General features: G+C 38.1%; 2 protein-coding genes across 3 annotated transcripts in view; one reads left to right on the forward strand and one right to left on the reverse strand.

Moving 5' to 3' along the window:
• Positions 1-20,914, forward strand: part of LOC113528520 (uncharacterized) — a 150,235-nt gene that overhangs the window by 40,886 nt on the left and 88,435 nt on the right. Inside the window, exon 2 of one of the 2 annotated variants that reach the window (XR_004579430.2) lies at positions 12,449-12,561. The exons of the other annotated variant lie outside the window; for it this stretch is intronic. The gene's annotated coding sequence lies outside the window, so the exon portion shown is untranslated. Of the gene's footprint in view, positions 1-12,448; positions 12,562-20,914 lie in introns of those variants that run through there. 2 annotated transcript variants of the gene reach the window in all.
• slc2a9l2 (solute carrier family 2 member 9, like 2) overlaps positions 1-20,914 on the reverse strand; it is a 100,722-nt gene that overhangs the window by 23,531 nt on the left and 56,277 nt on the right. Inside the window, 4 exon segments of the mRNA XM_053239366.1 lie at positions 311-386; positions 4,893-4,994; positions 11,023-11,133; positions 18,728-18,915. Of these exon segments, the coding sequence (XP_053095341.1) occupies positions 311-386; positions 4,893-4,994; positions 11,023-11,133; positions 18,728-18,915 (477 nt within the window).

Raw genomic sequence — 20,914 nt, forward strand, 5'->3', positions numbered from 1 at the left:
CACACAGGGAGCCGCTACTGCTTCAGTTCTCCACTGCAAATCTTTAAAGGAACAGTTAGACCAAATGCGAGATAAATGAAACTGGAATTGATATCTTAGGGGCTGTGTTCCAAATCAAGATATAACATCTGTAAGTGCTGCATTACTGAAAACAACAAGGCCTCTTTAAATGTCTGACTGGTTGTGTTCCAAATCACCAACCCCAGATGAAAACGCACACAAAAATTCCAGCTCAGATATGGAGTTTGCAACAAAAGTTATATATGCTGTGTGTGTGTGTGTGTGTGTGTGTGTGTGTGTGTGTGTGTACCTGGGCCAGAGCAAAATGAAGCAATCAGGGCCAATATGGAGATGAAACTCATATATGGCATCCATGAATAACTGTCCTGAAGACAAAGAGACAGAGGGGAAATGAGAGAGGATTATATGTCAGTAGTTAAGTCTCCATCAACTTATAAAATGAAAATACGATTTAACAACTTTAGCACACTTTTCTGCTAGAAATTTGTTTCCAATAAATAGACATTGTTTTTGTGTTTTGTGTAATGTTATCACAAACCTGCAGTCACAATGCAAGTTTTGCATTATCGGTAAAAAAAAAAAAAAAAGTGCTTGACAAACATTTACATCAAGACTTCAACGTTCTTGCCTTTTACTTCGCCACCTGATGCGAGTAACAAAAACAGAATGGACAGAAAATATTTACAATGGAGCTACAGTGCAGTTTTTCGCAGCCATAAGGAAACTTTGGTGCTCTGCTCAGATATACTGACGACTGCCCGAGTTTATTTTCCTCCCATGTTGGCTGTGGCATGAATGCAGCTGAGGGTCAGAACATTTGCCTTTACAATCAATGTCTGGACGTTACCTTATGAAACTGTTTGCAAGCTGGCAACTTCCAAGAAGCTGGAATACTATGCTGAACAGGCTTGTATAAATTCACGATACCAGTAATTAGCATGCTTTCATTTTCTGTGCACAATGTCACGATGGAGAAACATGACCATGACCAACCATGACCATCACAGAGGATACGGTAAATTTCCTCATAAAACAGCAGTATGGACCGATCTATTTAATTGATGCTATTTCCCCCTCACTATTTCACACTGATTGAGCGGATAACATTTGGTCTAAAAGTGTAATGTTTGGCACAGACAAAATACAGCACCCAGGTAACACCATTCCTACCATCAAGGATGGTGGTGGTAGCATCATGATCTGGGGTTACTTTTCAGCAGGAGGAACTGGAAATCTTGCTGCCATCAAGGGCAACATGGATAGAGCTAAATACATGCAAATTCTTGAGGAGAATCAGAGTGTTCCATTCAGCAAGAACTCTGTGCCAAAAAATGACCCAAGCAATGGACAATGACCCAAAGCGCAGGGCAAAAACTACAAAGGGAAGGCTTGAAATCCAGAAGGTTTGTATTTTGGAATGGCCAAGTCAAAACTCAGACTCAAATCTAATTGAAAATCTGTGATGGTGATGACTGGTCATGGTCATGTTGCTCTAGAATGCAGTGAAGTTGCTCATAAAACAGCAATATAGACCGATCTATTGAACAGATGCTATTTTCCTTTATTAGTTCACCCTGCCTGAGTGGATAACAGGCCCTGGTCCCCCATTCAATCAATTGCAATAATCTGCTTTAATGGTGTCAGGCACATTTTCAAGTGGCAGAATATAGATAAAGATAGATAAAGGTAATTCAAATCGTTATCAATTTCCTTTTGCAATAATATGTGGCTTATAGCAACTGTGTCAGGAGTTCGAGGAGCTGTGTGCAACACTCTCTCTCTCTCTCTCTCTCTCTCTCCTCTTCACGGTAGCTGAAAATAAATATCAGCACAACAAATCCATCAGCAACTTTCTAGACCTAGCAGCTGTTTTTACTCTTGTGTCAGAGCCGTTGTTTTCTTAAGATAACTTTTTTAGATTTAGAATTTTACCTAGAACTACATCATGGTTGGGAGACCTGTATGATTTCAGCGTGCACCCACACACTCTGCATTTGCAATTTATAGCCTAAATGACAAATCTTTCTAAAAATATTACTAGCAGGAATATGGATTAAAGTATTCTGGATGACCCATGTGTCCAGGAATTGTACTGAGCTATGTAGGATTCATGAACTTTTATGATTTAACATATAAATTAATCACAAAAAAGTAAAATGAATGTCTAATGCCAAGCTGATTCAGGTGCAAGTGTGTGTGTGTGTGTGTGTGTATATATGTATATATATATATATATATATATATATATATATATATATATATATATATATATATATATATATAATGTGTGTATATATATATATATATATATATATATATATATATATATATATATATATATATATATATATATATATATATATAATGTATGTATGTATGTATGTGTGTATATATATATATATATATATATATATATATATATATATATATATATATATATATATATATGTGTATATATATAATATACATATAATATACTTACATACATATATACATACATACATACATAAAGAAAAAACCCAGAGGCATGTGATGGTGTGTGAATTCTGCCTCAGCTGACAGTTCCTCAGCCTCAGCTATATCACTCAAGTTCATAATTGAAATCAACTAGAGATGTGCGAATAGTAGGAAAAAAAAAACGAATAGTGCACCTCCTATTCATACCTGCATTTGTATCCCTTTAGAACATAATATCTGTTGAACCCGAATAATGCATTTGCATTTATTTACATCCCTAATATATACTAGGACATAACATTTGGTCCTCCACCCGAGAATATTTCATATTTTAATTTTTTTTTTTTTACCAGCCACACCGGTAACTTATCTGTTCAGCCTGCTGCAATCAGGCAAGCGCTTCCGTTCCATATCCATAATACGGACATGTCCACCATTCAGATTCCTCCACAGAGTCACTCTGCACTCCACTGAACCTCCGTACACTGCACATTGCACTTTGTATTGTTACTACATATAACATACTTGCATATTTTGTACCTCCATTTTTTTGCACCTTCTTATTATTTCTTATTTTTTTTATTATGTATTTATGATTAATTTCTGTTTTTTAATTTAGTTATTTAAATACACAGTCAAAAGAGGAGTAGGCCAGGTTTTCATTTCACTGCAAGTTATATACTGTATATAACTGTGTATGTAACAAATAAAATCTTGAATCTGTTGGAAACACCACAGCATGCTGATTTATTTGGCCAGCAAATCTTCTTTTTCCCCATTAGAAATATGAATTATTAAATAGAATGGATACACACATGGCACAATACCATCATCCTGCTTTTCCCCACTGTGTTCTATTGGTTTGATGTTGGAGACAAAAACTCAACGGGGATTAAGAGGGGCGACCTGTATCTCCTAACTGCACCTTTTGTACATATACATTTTTGTTAATGGTTGCAGTCTTGCTGCATGATAATTAAATTACATTAATTATTATTTTTTTACACTCACGCCACTGAGTGTAGTTTCTCACATTTCTCACAGCCAGAAATAAAGGTACCAAACTGTACATTTCCTTGTCGCTGGGGTAGTACCAACAATGACGCATGTTTTGCACCTTGGGTTAGGGTTAGGGTTAGGGTTGTATACTAAAGATGCACCATTGGTGGTGCCTAGGATGGAAGTCCCTAGGATGAAAACTTGCCTTGTGTCTGTGTATGATGTAGTATGATGTACGGCTTTTTGGGTGTGTTTCAAATCAACTTTTTACTGATCACCAATGTAATGTAATTTCTAGAAAGGTTTTTGAAGTTTTCCTTGGCTTTATTGCCTTCATCCATCTCTGAACTGACAGGCTATGTTCCAAATTGTCTTTTTATCATCTGCTGCTCCAATTTGTGTTTTGATCTATTTACTATAATATTTACAATAATGCTAGTTTGTGTTTAATCTGTCTAAAATAATGCTAGTTTGTATTTTAGCTCATTTACAGTAATGCTAGTTTGTGTTTTAACCTGCTTAAAATAATCCTAGTTTGTGTTTTAGTCTGTTTAAAATAATGCTAGTTTGTATTTTAGCCTGTTTACTATAATGCTAGTTTGTATTTTAGTCAAGAGGTTTAGGTCACTTTCAGGATGGTATGACTGGTCAGGTTTGATGGTTTTATTATACTGCTAGTTTGTATTTTAGTGTGTTATATAATGCTAGTTGATGTGTTTGGAGTGTCTAATTGCAGGTTGGTGGAATTTACATCAGAAAGGCAATTTGCCAGACTGCACTGCGTTTCTCATGTCTTATGGTGCGTTCAAATCAAACTTGTCACATGCTTTGGACATGTGGGTTGAACATGGTTGAACATATAAAAGCTAACCATTCAAGTGGAAGGTTGTCTGAATACTGTTGCTAGGAAACTGGGCAACATGGATGTCAAAGTCTTCTGTTTTATTTTACTGGAAATGAGCTAGGTATGACATAGCCATTAACTTTCTTTTTATACGTGTGTAAGTGTAAAGGTACAATAATGACAACATTTTGCTCCACCTGAATTTCTGACTAGGAGTGTTTCAAATAAAGGTTTACTATCATAAAGTGCTGCTTTACTGAATGCTGTAAGGGTTAAACACTTGAAAAATGGAAAAGTGACCTTTTGTTTTATTCCCCAAAGAGCCCATTAAAGTTCAATATTTGTGTGTGTACTGAAGGGCAATTGGTCCTTATTATATCCCATATATATATATATATATATATATATATATATATATATATATATATATATATATATAATATAGTGTGTGTGTGTGTGCGCATTTATGGTACTTCTTATATTACACTGCAGCCATGACCTCAGTGCAGAGGCATCATGACCTCTAATCTGTAACCTTTAACCTCATTTGTTTAGGTGATAACCTCCTGACCTGGAAGTGCAAGAAGACAGTGAGGAGGCTGTAACACAAGGCCATCGCTGAGAAGCCAAATATCAGCAACAGCTTCCGTCCAACACGCTCAATCACCAAACCCTGAGACACACACACACAGACAGACAGACAGACACACACACAAACAAATGAACAAGTCAATGCCAGGATGTATAGAGACACACAGATGAAAAAAGGGCGTTGATTAAGACCATTTAACTTATACATTTAGTAAGCGCTTACACACGCACACACACACACACACACACAGGCAAGGTGTCTAATAATAGCCTATACGGAGTTGGAGGCAGTGTGTGTGTGCACTTTGTGTACACAAATAGAAACACTCAATTCAAATCAGCAACAGAGTTCTGACAGGTCATCTAATCTCTATTCTTTTTCATCACTCTCTCTTTCTGTCTCACTCTCTCTGTTTCTGTCTCTCTTTCTTTCTTGTCCTCTCCCTCTCTGTTTCATCCTCTGTATTCCTCTTTACTCCAGTCTCTCTCTCGCTCATGCTGTGTCTCTACCAATTTTTGGGATGCTGGTGTGTGTGTGTGTGTGTGTGTGTGTGTGTGTGTGTGTGTGTGTGTGTGTGTGTGAGAGAGAGAGAGAGAGAGAGAGAGAGAGAGAAAGAGACTCTGATATGATTTGTCACCCGACTCTCCTCATGGCTTCATCGGAGTGACAGCAGGCCCTGGGGGGTTTCTACAGCAACATCCACAGACAGGAACAGGGAAGTGGGCACACAAAGAACATGTGTGTCTGAGGTGTAACAGTTGTGGTGTGTATGAAAAGAAAACTACAGAGAGCACATGTTCTAGATTTTTCCATAGACTGTGTCCCAAATAGCCAAAGTTCTAACTATATTAGCCTACTCTATTTTGCCATACTATTCATCATAGTTTGGGACATGGCCCGTGGATGCCGCTCTGTTGATGATCTCAGTTGACCCTGCATTCCCACCAGCAGTGATGTGACATGACATAGTGGACGGAAGTCATTTATTTTTAGTTATTTGGCAATTTACACCAACTGGGGCGATGTGACTGTTGGTGACGCAAAGTGGATGAGGTGACCGACTAAATGAAAAGCAAAGCAAAGTACTGAATACCTATGAAAGTGAGTCATGGTGGTAGGGTTCTTTGCTTACTGAGTTTACTAGTCGACCAGAATTTAAATAAAATAGCTGGTTAGTCATCTTTTCTGTAGTTAAAGCAAACACTGATTCAGGATATGTCTATTTAAGGCTATTTTATTAGTGTGGTAAAAAGGCAGTGCACTTCAATTAACAGCTATACACAAGCTACAAATGAGATTCTGAGGCTATACACTTAATAACAAAAATTGATTAATCAGTGCAATAAATGCAAAATAATAAATCTGAAGCTCACGTCCATCAACAAAGACTTCTTTATAGCTCAATGATCAGCATGGCTTGGATGAAGCGTGCTCCATGTACAGCAGCATATGGGAGGTTTTTCAAGGGTGACCATCACAGTGATTTTTTTTTTTTGTTTTCATCACTAAGAAAATCAATATAGGGTTGTAACAATATATTGGTATGGATGGTATACTGGGCTATTTTATCTGAAAAACTTATATTGTGAGTCTGAGTTTGTGTTCACACTGGAAGCGATTTTCACCTCACATCACAAATTGTTTGAAAGTGGTTGCTAGTAGACGTGTTTTCACTGGCAATGCCTAGTGCAATGGCTGTTTTTATATATGTGACCTTCGACCATCGAGAAGATCGATGTGTGTCATGCATTGATTTAGCAACAATCAATAAATCTGAATTGATCCCTATACGGTTCACAAACAAAAATAGTTTTATTGTAAGTAATAGGCAACTCGATAACAACACATGCATAGTAATTTATGACATCTGATTTGCTCAACTTTATACTCGGTTACAGTCTGTTAATAGTAACATGTTTGTATTATTATTATTATTATTTATTTTTTTTACATTTTTAAAGCAGTAAATCAATTTGTCCTCCATCTTCACCTGGAATGTGTCATAGGAATAAAAAAAATTAATCATCCCACCATCCCTCACTCCCAGTGGGGTCATCACATCCGTTCACTTCTCATTTGTAATTTAAACTGTGCTCAGCTTTGCCGTGTTATCAGATTATTATAGATAACGCAGATAATGATGTCACAAAAAAGTATCTCCTAGTCAAGTTGTGTCCAAAGATGAATGAATGGATCTAGAGAAATGGCCGTAATGATAGATTTGTGACATTATACCGCAATAATTAAATCCGGTTTCTCTTTTTAAGCCAATTAGATTGCATGGTCAGAACTCACAGTTGTATAAAACAGGATTATTGAACCCATGTGCTGCTACAGTTGGACTATGCAGTCGGACTGGGAGCTTTAGAGCTCTTACTTTCCTAATGGGATAGCTAATGAATTTATCACTTGTCCACAACCTGTACATACACAGGCAGGTGACGAATTAGAGCAAACTGAAGGAAAAACTGGTTTCTCTGTTATGTTGTAGGCATTGTGCTGGCATGGTTTGGCTCTACTTGGCTCCGCAAATCAACACACAGGTTTCCTGACGTAATAGTCATCAGATATCAACCTAATTGAACACCTATGGCAGATTTTGGAGCGATGTGTTAGAAGCAGCTCTCCACAACCATCACCGAAACACCATCTGAGGGATATTTTTTTGTTGTAGGAACAGTTTTCACCGCTCCAGTACAGCTGTAGACATGTAGAATTTGTCAGGGTGCATTAAAGTTGCTCTGGCAGCTCGTAGTATATATATAAGTATATAGCATAGTTATTCCAGTGACATGGAGCCTGCAAGCGACACTTTATGAATGAAGTATGAGAGTGTGTCTGTGTGTGTGTGTGTATGTGTGTGTGTAGCACACTCTTTCTTTCAGTGTTCCCTTCATGCTCTGTTGGTCTTTGCTGTCATCCTTCCAGGGGTAGCACGCACACACACACACACACACACACACACACACACACACACACACACACACACACACACACACAGTTGTGTGTCTGCATCTGTGATTTTTGCATTGTTACTTCACACACTCTCAGCAGGCTGAATAACCCATTGCGTATCCTTATCTGGTCATACTCAGTGAGTGTGTGTCTTCGTTCGTTGTCTCTTGGAGTGTTGTTAATTACTTTTGGGAGATTGTGGTGAATTTTTGTTTGGGGGAAAGAATTTTAGGAGCTTGTTGTTCACACTCAGGGGAAATCAGTATGGAGAGGATTAAAACGAGCCACAAAGCATTGTGGGATACGAGTGTAATGAAAAAGAGCAACCTTGTTGAGCGTCGCTCCTAATGTTAAAAACAAACAAACAAATAAGCATTAAAATGAAGTTACTGTTAACTTTCTTAGGTCTTAATAGCTGATGGAAGTAGAAACCATAATGTGTTAGTCATGAATCATTAGCATGTTAGAATTCAGGAACATTAATATGATGCGTAATTTGATAATGTGCATAGTGTGCTATGCTAATGTGAATGTGCAGTATGAATGTGGCTTGTGATAAGAATGTACAGTGGACTGTGATAGTATAAATATATAGTGTGATAGTGTAAATGTGTAGCATCCTAGTATGAATGTGGCACTTAAAAAGAATGTGAAGTGTGCTATTATGAACGTTGGTATGTTAGTATGAATATGGCACTTAATAAGAATGTGGAGTGTGGTAGTATGAATGTGGAGTGTGCTAGTAATGAATATTAATATGCTAGCATGACTATAGCACTTAATAAGAATGTGAAGTGTGCTAGTATGAATGTTAGTATGTTAGCATGAATGTGGCACTTGATAAGAATGTGGAGTGTGCTAGTATGAATATGGCACTTGATAAGAATGTGGAGTATTCTAGTATGAATGTGGAGTGTGCTAGTATGATTGTTAGTATGTTAGCATGGATATGGAGTACACTATTATAAATATGTAGTATAGTGGAAGTACGGAGTGTGGTAATGTGCACCTTGGGCAGTCACTGCATGACAGCAGACAGACAGACAGACAGGAGGCAGGCTGGCAGGCAGACAGACAGACAGGAGGCAGGCTGGCAGGCAGACAGACGGGTACACAGGCAGGCAGGCAACCCGACTGACCTCAATAATTCAGAAGGTCACATGTTCTGGGTCTTTGATGCATGCATAAGAGGAAATCCATTTAAATCACCTGGTGTGTGTGTGTGTGTGTGTGTCTGTGTGTGTCTGTGTGTGTCTGTGTGAGTCTGTGTGAGTCTGTGTGAGTCTGTGTGTGTCTGTGTGTGTCTGTGTCTGTGTCTTTATCGACCCCTGACCTCACCTCCTTGGTGAGACTGAGGGGCATTAAATAGCGACATCCTGACAATCTGCTGTAAACCAAATAGAACTGTCTTTAGTTGTGAAGACCCTCATGGATCTGTTTGTCTGTCTGTCTGTCTGTCTGTTGATCTGTGTATCTGTCTGTCTGTTGATCTGTGTATCTGTCTGTCAATCTATGTATCTGTCTATATGTCTGTCAATCTATGTATCTGTCTATATGTCTGTCAATCACTATATCTGTCTATCTGACTGTTGATCTATGTATCTGTCTGTTTATATGTATATCTATCTGTCTGTCTCTCGAACAATGTACAGTATCTGTCTGTTGATCTACTGTAAATATATATCTGTCTATCTGTCGAGCTATGTGTCTGTCTGTCGATCAAAGTGTTTGCCTATATGTCTATCTGTCAAGCTAACTGTCTGTCTGTCTGTCTGTTTACCTATCTGCCGGTACTTTCTAAATATGTGTCTGTCGATCTGCGTGTCCATCTGTTGAACTATGTGTCTGTTGATCTATGTGTCTGTCGGTCTGGTCTTTCAATAGACATGTCTGTCTGTCGATCTTCATGTCTATAAATCTGTCTGTCGATCTACGTATCTGTCTGTCTGTTCTTTCGATATATATGTGTCTGTCTGTCTGTCTGTTGATCTATGTATCTGTCTGTTGGTAGTTCTGTACCAGGTATACAGGCAGACAGGCAACCCGACTGACCTCAATAATTCAGAATGTCACATGATCTGGGTCTTTGATGCATGCATAAGAGGAAATCCATTTAAATCACCGTGTGTGTGTGTGTGTGTGTGTGTGTGTGTGTGTGTGTGTGTGTGTGTGTGTGTGTGCGCCTGTGCGCCTGTGTCTTGACCAACCCCTGACCTCACCTCCTTGGTGAGACTGAGGGGCATTAAATAATGACATCCTGACAATCTGCTGTAAACCAAATAGAACTGTCTTTAGTTCTGAAGATCCTCATGCATCTTTTTATCCGTCTGTAATTCTAGTATGTATCTGTCTGCCTGTCAATCTATGTATCTGTCTGCCTGTCTCTGTCAGTATATCTGTCTGTCTCTCGAACAATGTACAGCATCTGTCTGTCTGTTGATATATGTCTATCTGTCAATCTATGTGTCTGTCTTTCTATCGATTTAAGTGTTTGCCTATATGTCTATCTGTCAAGCTAACTGTCTGTCTATCTGTTTATCTATCTGCCTGTCTGTTCTTTCGAAATATATCTGTCAATCTGCATGTCCATCTGTCGAACTATGTGTCTGTTGATCTACGTGTCTGTCTGTCTGTCTGTATAGCATTCTCCACATATAATGTCATTTTAAGATCTGCTGCAATTCTTTGTAAACAACTTCTGTAAACAGAGTTTACCTGCAACTGCAGGTGTGTGCCTATGTGTGTGTGTGTGTGTGTGTGTGTGTGTGTGTGTGTGTGTGTGTGTGTGTGTGTGTGTGTGTGTAATATAACGCATAAATCTGAGCAGAGCGATGAGGGATTTGAGAGGCTAAATGAGCCCCGGCAGCTCATTTCTCCAACAGCGAGCCTCTTAATCCACAGCTTTAAATGGAAAATGAGAAACTCACAACCCAATTCACTTAAATATGGCACAGTGGAATATTCCTTGGCACTGTATAGGTGTATATACTGTATATACTATACATACTGTGTGTGTGTGTGTGTTATGCATCTCACCTCTTCATTTCACACTGAATAAGCATCAAATATAGTGCTGCTCATGGATTACAATGGGCCCATTCAGACTGACAGCATGATAGACAGATAGATAGGTAGACAGACGCATAAATCTCACCGATATGATGGCTGCCAGCGTCTCGATGAATCCCGTGCTGAGGGTGACATAAGGAATTGTGCTCTTGTCAAATCCTGCACCTTCAAATATCCCATTAGTGTAATACCAGATCTGTAACACAAGACACACACGGTATAACATTCACACTAGTACACATTCATATACTCATTCATACTCATGCTGCATAATGCCCATAGTGCACAATAAACACATTCACCAGTCATGCTCTTTAATTAGTAAGGAAAACTCACGCTAATGCTCTCTAACACTCAGCATGTAAAGTGCGCACTAGCGCACTCTACATCCACCCTCATCTCTGGCTCCCTCGAGTGTGTAGCGGTGCGTGAGATGTTACAGCAGTGCGATGCAAGCTGGTCACTGATGATTCATAAATGCAGAATGAATATCACAACACTGTACGTGTGGAACCTGTGATGCTTTTTTTTTTTTTTTTTTTGCATCGTGAGAGTTCCCCAAATTCATTTGTAGCTAGAAAATATGTGAGCTTCAGAATTATTTTATTTTTTACAGCTTGGACTTCTCATATCTCTCTCAAAATGGAACACTTTAGAAAATAATCAGATTTCCCCTATATAATCAAAACTCTATACACTTAGCAGCATCAATGGATTTGCCTGTTTCTCAACATCTAGATGGATATATATTAGATAGAAACTGAATGTAAATCAAGAGTTGAAACTACTGAGATGTTTTAAACCCGCTTATCAAGGTGCCATTGTTTTCAGCTTAGTTGTTTTTGACATCTGAAATCTATGCATTTCTGCATTTTTCAACCTGGAATAAAATTTGCCTGGTGGAAGAACAGAATCCGTAAAGAGGAAAAGACACGTTTGTGTCTACTTTCGCAAACTTTCATAAACTTTGACCTGTCAACTGTCATTTATTCTCATCACTGGACAGTTTTTACCTATTATCTAACTATTTGATCTGTCTACTATACAACTGTGCGTGTGCGTGTGTGTGTGTGTGTGTGTGTTTGTGTGTCTTTGACTCCCGGCCATGAATGGCTGTGGCATCATCGGGATTGAACACATTATCTCTGGCGATCTCAGGGCAAACGCTTCCCTGTTGCACCACTCGGGGCCTTGTAATTTGATGTGCCTTGTACTCCTGTGACTAAATCTATCTATCTATCTATCTATCTATCTATCTATCTATCTATCTATCTAACATGAATGTGTGGGGCTGTGAGGGGCATTTACAGCACTTTTAGTAACTGCCCGGTCAGGGTCCCAGTGCTTTAAATTACACCAGTAGTTTTTTTATTGTGGCAGGGGAGGCATGGTTGAGGTACAGCTGCAGGCGGGGAGAGGAGGTGGTTTGAACCGGCAGGCAACGCTTGATGATTCTCACCTGTGTGCAATCACAGCAAGTTTACTTATGTGTTCTTTGTTTGTCCTATCAGGAAGAATGCTGTGAACCTCAGAGAGAGCAACAGAGCTGATGGAGTTTGCACAAAACACACACACACACACGCCTGGAGCATGAGCTTGTTGGAACTTGATGGAGACGTAAGCCCCAGCACATTGGGACTGTGATTTTTCCAGTTGAGTTGTTGATAGAACGCTGAAAAGTGCTTGCTGGAACAATAAAGCGAGCCCCGAAGCTCTGTCCGTCTCCCGAGTCCTCCTTCTCACACACACACACACACACACACACACACACACACACACACACACAGAGGGTTCTACATTTATATTTTGGGAATTAGAACCAGCTAATTTCAAATTCAACTACATATCGTGGGGAGGTACAAACAAAAATAATAACTGTGTGATTATAAAATTAAGAAAGGAGATACAGAGATTAAGCAAAGAGTCTCTAGCTGAGAGCAATAACAAACTCGAGTGATGTAGCTGAGGCTGAAGAACTGTCAGAGCCAGAATTTATACTCCTTGCAGACAGTGCTGGTATTTCTACCTTTTGGTTTTTTCTTTTCAGTATATAGCTAGTGTAAGCCTTGCCCACTTCAGATTTAAATCAAAATAGAAAAATAGAGATCCAGGTATGGATATTTGGAGCACTAAACAGATACAGTTAGTGTCATTGGGTATATGTTATGATAATCTTATCTATCTATCTATCTATCTATCTATATATATATATATACATACATTATATATATATATATATATATATATATATATATATATATATATATATATATATATATATATATATATATATATATATACACATACATACATATGTATATATGCTTAGTAACACTCATAGCTAATTTCCTTATAAAGCTGCACAAATTGTACCTGACTGTACTACTATTTATAAGTGAAAGATCGTCACACCAGATATTGACTTTGTATCATTTATTACTGTTCACTGCTCTTTATAGTATTATTTTTAAATGAAGAAACATTTAATTTCATTAATTTTGAAGGCATCTTTGTTCTATAGCATTTCTTTGCATGTGCCTAAGACTTTTGCACAGTACTGTGTGTGTGTGTGTGTGTGTGTGTGTGTGTGTGTGTGTGTGTGTGTGTGTGTGTGTGTGTGTATATGTATGTATGTATGTATGTATGTATGTATGTATGTATGTATGTATGTATGTGTGTGTGTGTGTGTGTGTGTGTGTGTGTGTGTACTTTTTCATGTATGCTATTTTGTGTTCCTATCTTAGCAAACGATTTGTTTGAAAACATTGTTTGATGTTTTCCTTTAATGTCATTAATAAAAGTGTAAAGATTTATGTTATATACTTTAAAATTATGTTGCAACATCTGATAAGGACTGACCCATAGCCCTGACATGCACTTATGTAACCTTTGTACCGAACAATTCTGCAGATTGCTGTAAAAGTTCTATCATTCATATTGTTAGCATAGAGTCGTCTCAGCTAGATATGGTAGGGATTTTCTTGTTAGCAATATTGGCAACTCTGCTGCTTATCTGGATTTAAACAATGGATTTATAAAGACATTATTTCAGTTTGTCAACAATATATATTAAAAAAAAAAAAAAAGATGAGAAAGGAACTCAGAGACAGATGAGGCCTGCCAGAAGATTTTTTAAGTCTTAACTGAGAAGCTCAATCTCTTGATCGTGGAGGGAATTCTGCTGTTCGGTACTTTGCGGATTTTTGGATGTTCATGCTGGTGAACACGGTTGATAACACGTCTGATCTTGTCTAATATGGGACTTGTACTGGAAAGATATCAGAATTTATTCTCTTATTTTAGACTTTGAGATACCTGGGGATTTTACAGGATGCATTTCAGAGAAAGAGAGAGAGAGAGAGAGAGAAGTGAAAGTCAGAAAGCTATTACAAGAAAATGGATCTAAAGCAATCCACCAGTGCCAACCCAGATGTTAGATACTGTTAAGGAAATTCAGCAAACGGAATTTTAAAATAATCACATTGTCCATGCATTTCATGTCACTGGTGTTAGCTATTTTTTTTTTTTTGAATTTCAAAATTTTGAAATCATAAAAAGTTGTGGATAAGTGCTACGAGGGTCAAAGTTCAAACCAGTGAGTGGCTATTTCAACCAGCGCCCAACGAGTTACCGTCCACACTCTATACGTTAATAATTTACTTGTAAATTCTATTTTCTATTCTTTAATTTAGAATATAATTGTCTCATTGGAATTACAACTTCCTGTAAAATAATTTGTACTAAAAAAAAAAAAGACTTGATAGAATAATTTATTGACGCTGGTGTGCCACCATCTTGGAAAATGGATCTTTTAATTGAAATTTGTCACTGGTGTTATTCATTCAAAACGAATTTCATTACAGTTACAAGTTCCACATAGAATATAAAAACAATTTAAAGCTTATGCAAATGCATATTTTTTTTTTTTTAGAATAATCCATATTTAATATGATGTAGCCACTTCACTTGTTGCTACTAAAAAAAAATGTAAGAAGAAGAATGTTCTTATTACATCTTATAAAGGAAATAAGGATTCTCTTGTACTGGTGCAACTGATGTTAAAAGCACAGCTGGATTTTTGTGATTAATAAAATCACAAATTCAATCACTGCATTTCAATCACTGAACTCCTTATACCACAGCGCTGTTGCGCTCTTAATTCTGAATGTTCGGAAAGTGTTGATTGATTTTCTATAACAGCAGCTCTGCCAATAGCTCTGGCTGTAATTCAAATCCCAGGTTTATATTAATGTACTCACTCTAATACTTTATTGTTTCTATAGTAACAGCTAACTTGCATTGTGGGCAGGCAGGCACTTGCATGGTGGCTGCTTCCATAATTTAAATCGAACAATAAACCTTGAGATGAGGAAAAACTGTAATTATTTATTCGGTACAGTTTTGTCTAAAGTGTTTATTTAACATTTATGGAAGGAGTCTCTTTAGTGTCAGTGCTTTGTAACAGTGATAGGTAAACCTGTAACATTAAGCTTTCTGACTCTGGATGGAAGACACTTCACTTTGCAGCTTATCAGTAAGAAGCGGGTAAGGAAACGACTGTTTATACAACATTACAACATTAAATGTTACTATAAAGGGATAAAAAGTATCCAAATTGTAATTGGCAAATTGCTGTGGTATAAGGAAGTTAAATATTTTGTGGTGGAAAATAACTGGCTCTAGGTTGCAGCACCACTTTATCAGGTTATGGCTGGTGCAGTAACCAGTACTGGCTTAAAATGGCCTTAAACTGACTGCTGCAGTCGGGTTATGAATATGTGAATATGTATCACATTAGGAATAAATACATGGAAACAAACAATATATGGTTTGTTTGTTTCCTAATACTCATTCACCTCTCTTGGGTAATGCAAATACCAAGATTCCACATCTGTATGCAAATCTGCAATCAGTTTTTACATATTACACTCCTCTCTCTCTCTCTCTCTCTCTTTCTCTCTCTCTCTCTCTCTAGTCCTCTTCTCCCAAGTGTGTCTCCTATGTGTGTATGCACTCTTATTAACAGCACTTCACAAAGAGGCACACATAGAAACACAGAAAGAGACATAAAAAAACAGACATGCATCAAATGTATGTATATCAGGAAGCACAGTGCAAAGTGCACCTCGATGGAGTCACAAAACACACTCGCAGTGCACTTGAAATTAATTCAATAAGGCTGTAGCTCATTACAGAAATGGTCAACTACAGAGATGCCAAAGAGCTCAGGACTGAAGAGAAAATGCACGTTCAGTAATGAAGATATTATGTTAATAATTGAAGCTCGTACTAAATAAAGACTCTCGCGTCAGAACATGTGAGTGTCGAGAGCTCAATGAATAGGCTGCTGTGTACACAATAAGCTCCATAAGTGTCTTTGAATGTCTTTCTGACGTATGGGTTATGTCCATTTGCCAGATCAGCATGACGACAATCAGTCCAACTGACTGTTAAATCATAGCTTTCCTGAATATTCTTATACCATGGTCCTAAAATGGTTTTATTACCCATTGTAAAACCATTAAATGAAAATCATTCACCTGGCAACACTGCTTAGCTGGTGCTAATTTATGCCTATTTTTATTGATGCCAAAATCACATGCCTGATGCTAATTCCCCAAAGTTTACAACAGAGTATGTAATCAGCCACACTTCCTATTTCTCCACACTTTTTTGTGCTGACTTGTGTGCAATCTCAATGCTTATGTGTAGGGGGGGAAGCGGACTTTGCTTGTTGCCACAGGCATGGTGCTTAAATTGTACATTTAGGCTCATACTCCAGTTTGGCATATAACACGCATAGTTTTTCATGCAGAATTATGCCTAATTATTATCTAAAAGAGTTTAGTACATGTGGGCCAGAGAGACAGACAGGAAGAAAGAGAGAGAGAAACAGTGAAAGAGACAGTCAGACAGAGAGATGTGGTCACAGTTCATGAAAAGGGAAATGTGTGTAATTACGTCACTTCACATTTGTAATTCTGCTAATGTGTCTAGACAGAGCTAGCTATATTGTGTGTGTGTGTGTGTGTGTGTGTGTGTGTGTGTGTAATTTATAACAGATTTCAGTACTTGTTATGGATAGCCTGATACTCTAAACAACACAATTAAGAACTTGTGAAGTGTGCAAATATGTAGTGTGGCGTAACAATGTTAATATGGAGTATGTGTAATGTGATAGTGTAAGGGTAATAGTGTTATAGTGTATTAATACAAGTGTGCCCATGTGTGCAATGTATTAGTGTGAGTGTGTAAGTGTGTGTTATACAGTATAGTGTGGTAGTGTGTTAGTATGGTAATGTGGTAGTGTCATAATGTGGTTGTGTGATAGTGCCTTGCTATGACAGTGTAATCGTGTGCTAGTATGATAGTGTGGTAGAGTGTGAATGTGATAGTGGGGTGGTGTATTTCTGTGAGAGTGGGGGAATGTGATCGTGTGGTACTATGACAGTGTGATCATGTGGTAGTATGACAATGTGGTAGGTAGTGCGAGTGTGATAGTGTGTTTGTTTGACATTGTGATCATGTGGTAGTACAATAGTGTGTGGTAGTGTGAGTGTGATAGTGTGGTACTATGACAGTGTGATCATGTGGTAGTATGACAGTGTGGTAGGTAGTGCGAGTGTGATAGGGTGTTTGTTTGACATTGTGCTCATGTGGTAGTACAATAGTGTGTGGTAGTGTGAGTGTGATAGTGTGGTACTATGACAGTGTGATCATGTGGTAGTATGACAGTGTGGTAGGTAGTGCGAGTGTGATAGTGTGTTTGTTTGACAGTGTGATCATATGGTACTACAATAGTGAGGTACTATGACGGTGTGATATTATGACAGTGTGGTAGTGTAGGACTATGACAGTATGATCATGTGGTAGTACAATAGTGTGGTAGTGTGAGTGTGGTACTATAACAGTGTGATCATATGATAGTATGATAGTGTGGTAGTTTGCGTGCGATAGTGTGGTACTATGACAGTGTGATCATGTGGTAGTACAATAGTGTGTGGTAGTGTGTGTGATAGTGTGGTACTATGACAGTGTGATCATGTGGTAGTATGACAGTGTGGTAGGTAGTGCGAGTGTGATAGTGTGTTTGTTTGACAGTGTGATCATATGGTACTACAATAGTGAGGTACTATGACGGTGTGATATTATGACAGTGTGGTAGTGTAGGACTATGACAGTATGATCATGTGGTAGTACAATAGTGTGGTAGTGTGAGTGTGGTACTATAACAGTGTGATCATATGATAGTATGATAGTGTGGTAGTTTGCGTGCGATAGTGTGGTACTATGACAGTGTGATCATGTGGTAGTACAATAGTGTGTGGTAGTGTGAGTGTGATAGTGTGGTACTATGACAGTGTGATCATGTGGTAGTATGACAGTGTGGTAGGTAGTGCGAGTGTGATAACTTGAGAGTGTAATAGTGTGTTTGTATGACAGTGTGATTGTGTGGTAGTAAGATAGTGTGGTATTGTGAGAGTGATTGTGTGGTACTATGACAGTGTGATCATGTGGTAGTAAGATAGTGTGGTAATGTGAATGTGACAGTGTGTTTGTATGACAGTGTGATTGTGTGGTAGTACGATAGTGTGGTAGCGTGAGAGTGATTGTGTGGTACTATGACAGTGTGATCATGTGGTAGTAAGATAGTGTGGTAATGTGAATGTGACAGTGTGTTTGTATGACAGCGTGATTGTGTGGTAGTACGATAGTGTGGTAGCGTGAGTGTGATAGTGTGATAGCGTGGAATTACGAGTGAGTGTGATAGTGTAGCAATGTGCACTCACAACATTAAGGCCACACAGCTGATAGCTGCTCATGATGGTGATGACAGTGATGAGCTGCCAGCGGATAGAAGGATTACGAAAGAGACGGAAGAAAGACACAGACTGCTGAGTGTTCTGCACTCTAATCTCTCCATACACCTCCTCCAATTCTGCACTCACATCCTCCTTTCCCAAAAATGACTGGAATGCTGTAGACACACAGAGAGACAGAGAGAGACAAAATGTCTTTTGTATACTGTGTATATAGTTTCATGAAAATCAAACATTAAATTCACAAGATGTCTCATTTTATTCTATATATATACTATTTATATTTATATAGGGTGACACTTTATCAGTTCTTTGGTCTTTGGATTACCGATTGGAAGGTCATGAGTTCAAACCCCAGCACCACCAAGCTGCCACTGCTGGGCCCTTGAGCAAGGCCCTTAACTCTCAGCTGCTCAGTTGTATAACTGTAAGTTGCTCTGGCTATGGGTGTCTGCCAAATGCCGTAAATGTAAAAGACATTATCCTTGAGGATTGGACTTTTAGAGGTAAACACTACAATTCTCTAAAGATATTCATTAACAGCATGTGGGAACTGAACACATGCTGAAGGGACCGAAAACATGATTTATTATAACAGTAAAGGTGGATGAAACCTATAATGGGATGTTCAACAACCGAGTGGACAGATACTGTACCACAGCTAAAAGTAAGGCAGTAGGGCAAGGTAACATAAGATGCTAATGGCTAAGCAAAAGGCTAAGCTAACAGAATAAATGAGCAAACATGCGATACATGCAAGACAATAACAAGGAAATGGTGAAGAGCAAGCACAAGAAGAAACACTGATAGGTGGGTAAATACACAGTGTTGAAAACGAGCCGTGAAACAAAATGCAGGCGTTACTAATCAGGCAGGTAGAACCGTGACAGTAAACGTCTCCTTACATGCCTTTTTTTGGAGTTTTGGAGGTTATTGCAATTTTTTTAGCAGTTTTTTTTGTTTCTAGACTTTATGGTCATTACTCCCCATCATGTTTTTAAAAGAAAAGGATACCAAAAAATAACAATAGGATTCTAGCACTTTGCATTTTAACCCTTAATAACGTACACTGACACTCACCAGTGCTTGAATTGGATCAGTACTCGCTGGTGTTTTGCTCTTTCGAGCACAGGAAGCTTATTTGTGCATAATGGCATTTTTTATAAGCCGTAGGCACTCCCATGCCTACCCATGCCTAGCAACAGAATCATACAGCTACACTCCCAAACTAAGTGGAGTTCACAGTGTATAGAAAGTGTGATTTTGTGATTCAAATTAATTGCTGAGTTTTTACGTGTCAGTGACGTGAGCAAGGGCTTGTGTTTCACTCGTCTCTAACACTGCTGCCTTGGACTGAAACACTTGTTAGAATGGAAGCTTAACTGCTGTGTGTGACGCACGCTGCACTGCTTCAGAACCACTGGTGTGAATTGGCCTGATTGGAGCCAGAAGAGTGAGAGTGAGTCAAATGTTCACACGTTCATTGACAAAATACGCAACAGCCGAGAGAGGGCACGTTAAACCAAAAATGATGAACAGATTTATTTTTTTTTCTCTAAGTAATACAGCATATGTTTCCAAATTTGCTAGTCTAGTGTCTTATTCATTGCAGAACTACAACCCATAATACATACATTAAAATGGCCAAAAGAGGAGTACATACACTTCAAGCCACTCATTATAATACTATTATGTGGTCACAGGCTACAAGCTGCTTAATGAGGTGCAATAGAATATTATTTTAAAAAATAGTACTGCTTTTAAAACATGCTTCTATGTGTTTTTGTATGGATTATTGAATAGAAAATGGATAAGCTGACTATAATTGTTATGAAAAAAACTTAACTATATAATATTTATGAATTATAAAATATAGGATTGGCTGTAATATAATAATATAATATTATTTAGACATTTTAAATTGTGAATTGCCATATTTATGGATTGTAGACTATTTTAAACACGGTGTGTGTTGTATCAGTAGATGTGTATGCCTGTAGTCACACTATTTGGCCAAATGTATGTGGACACCTGACCATCACACCCATATGTGGGTCTTCCTCAAACTGGTGCCACAAAGTTTATAAGCACACAATTGTATAGGATGTCTTTGTGTGCTGTAGCTTTACATTTTCCATTCACTGGAACTAACAGGTC

This window comes from Pangasianodon hypophthalmus, chromosome 13 (assembly GCF_027358585.1).
Source record: "Pangasianodon hypophthalmus isolate fPanHyp1 chromosome 13, fPanHyp1.pri, whole genome shotgun sequence".
NCBI lineage: Eukaryota > Metazoa > Chordata > Actinopteri > Siluriformes > Pangasiidae > Pangasianodon > Pangasianodon hypophthalmus.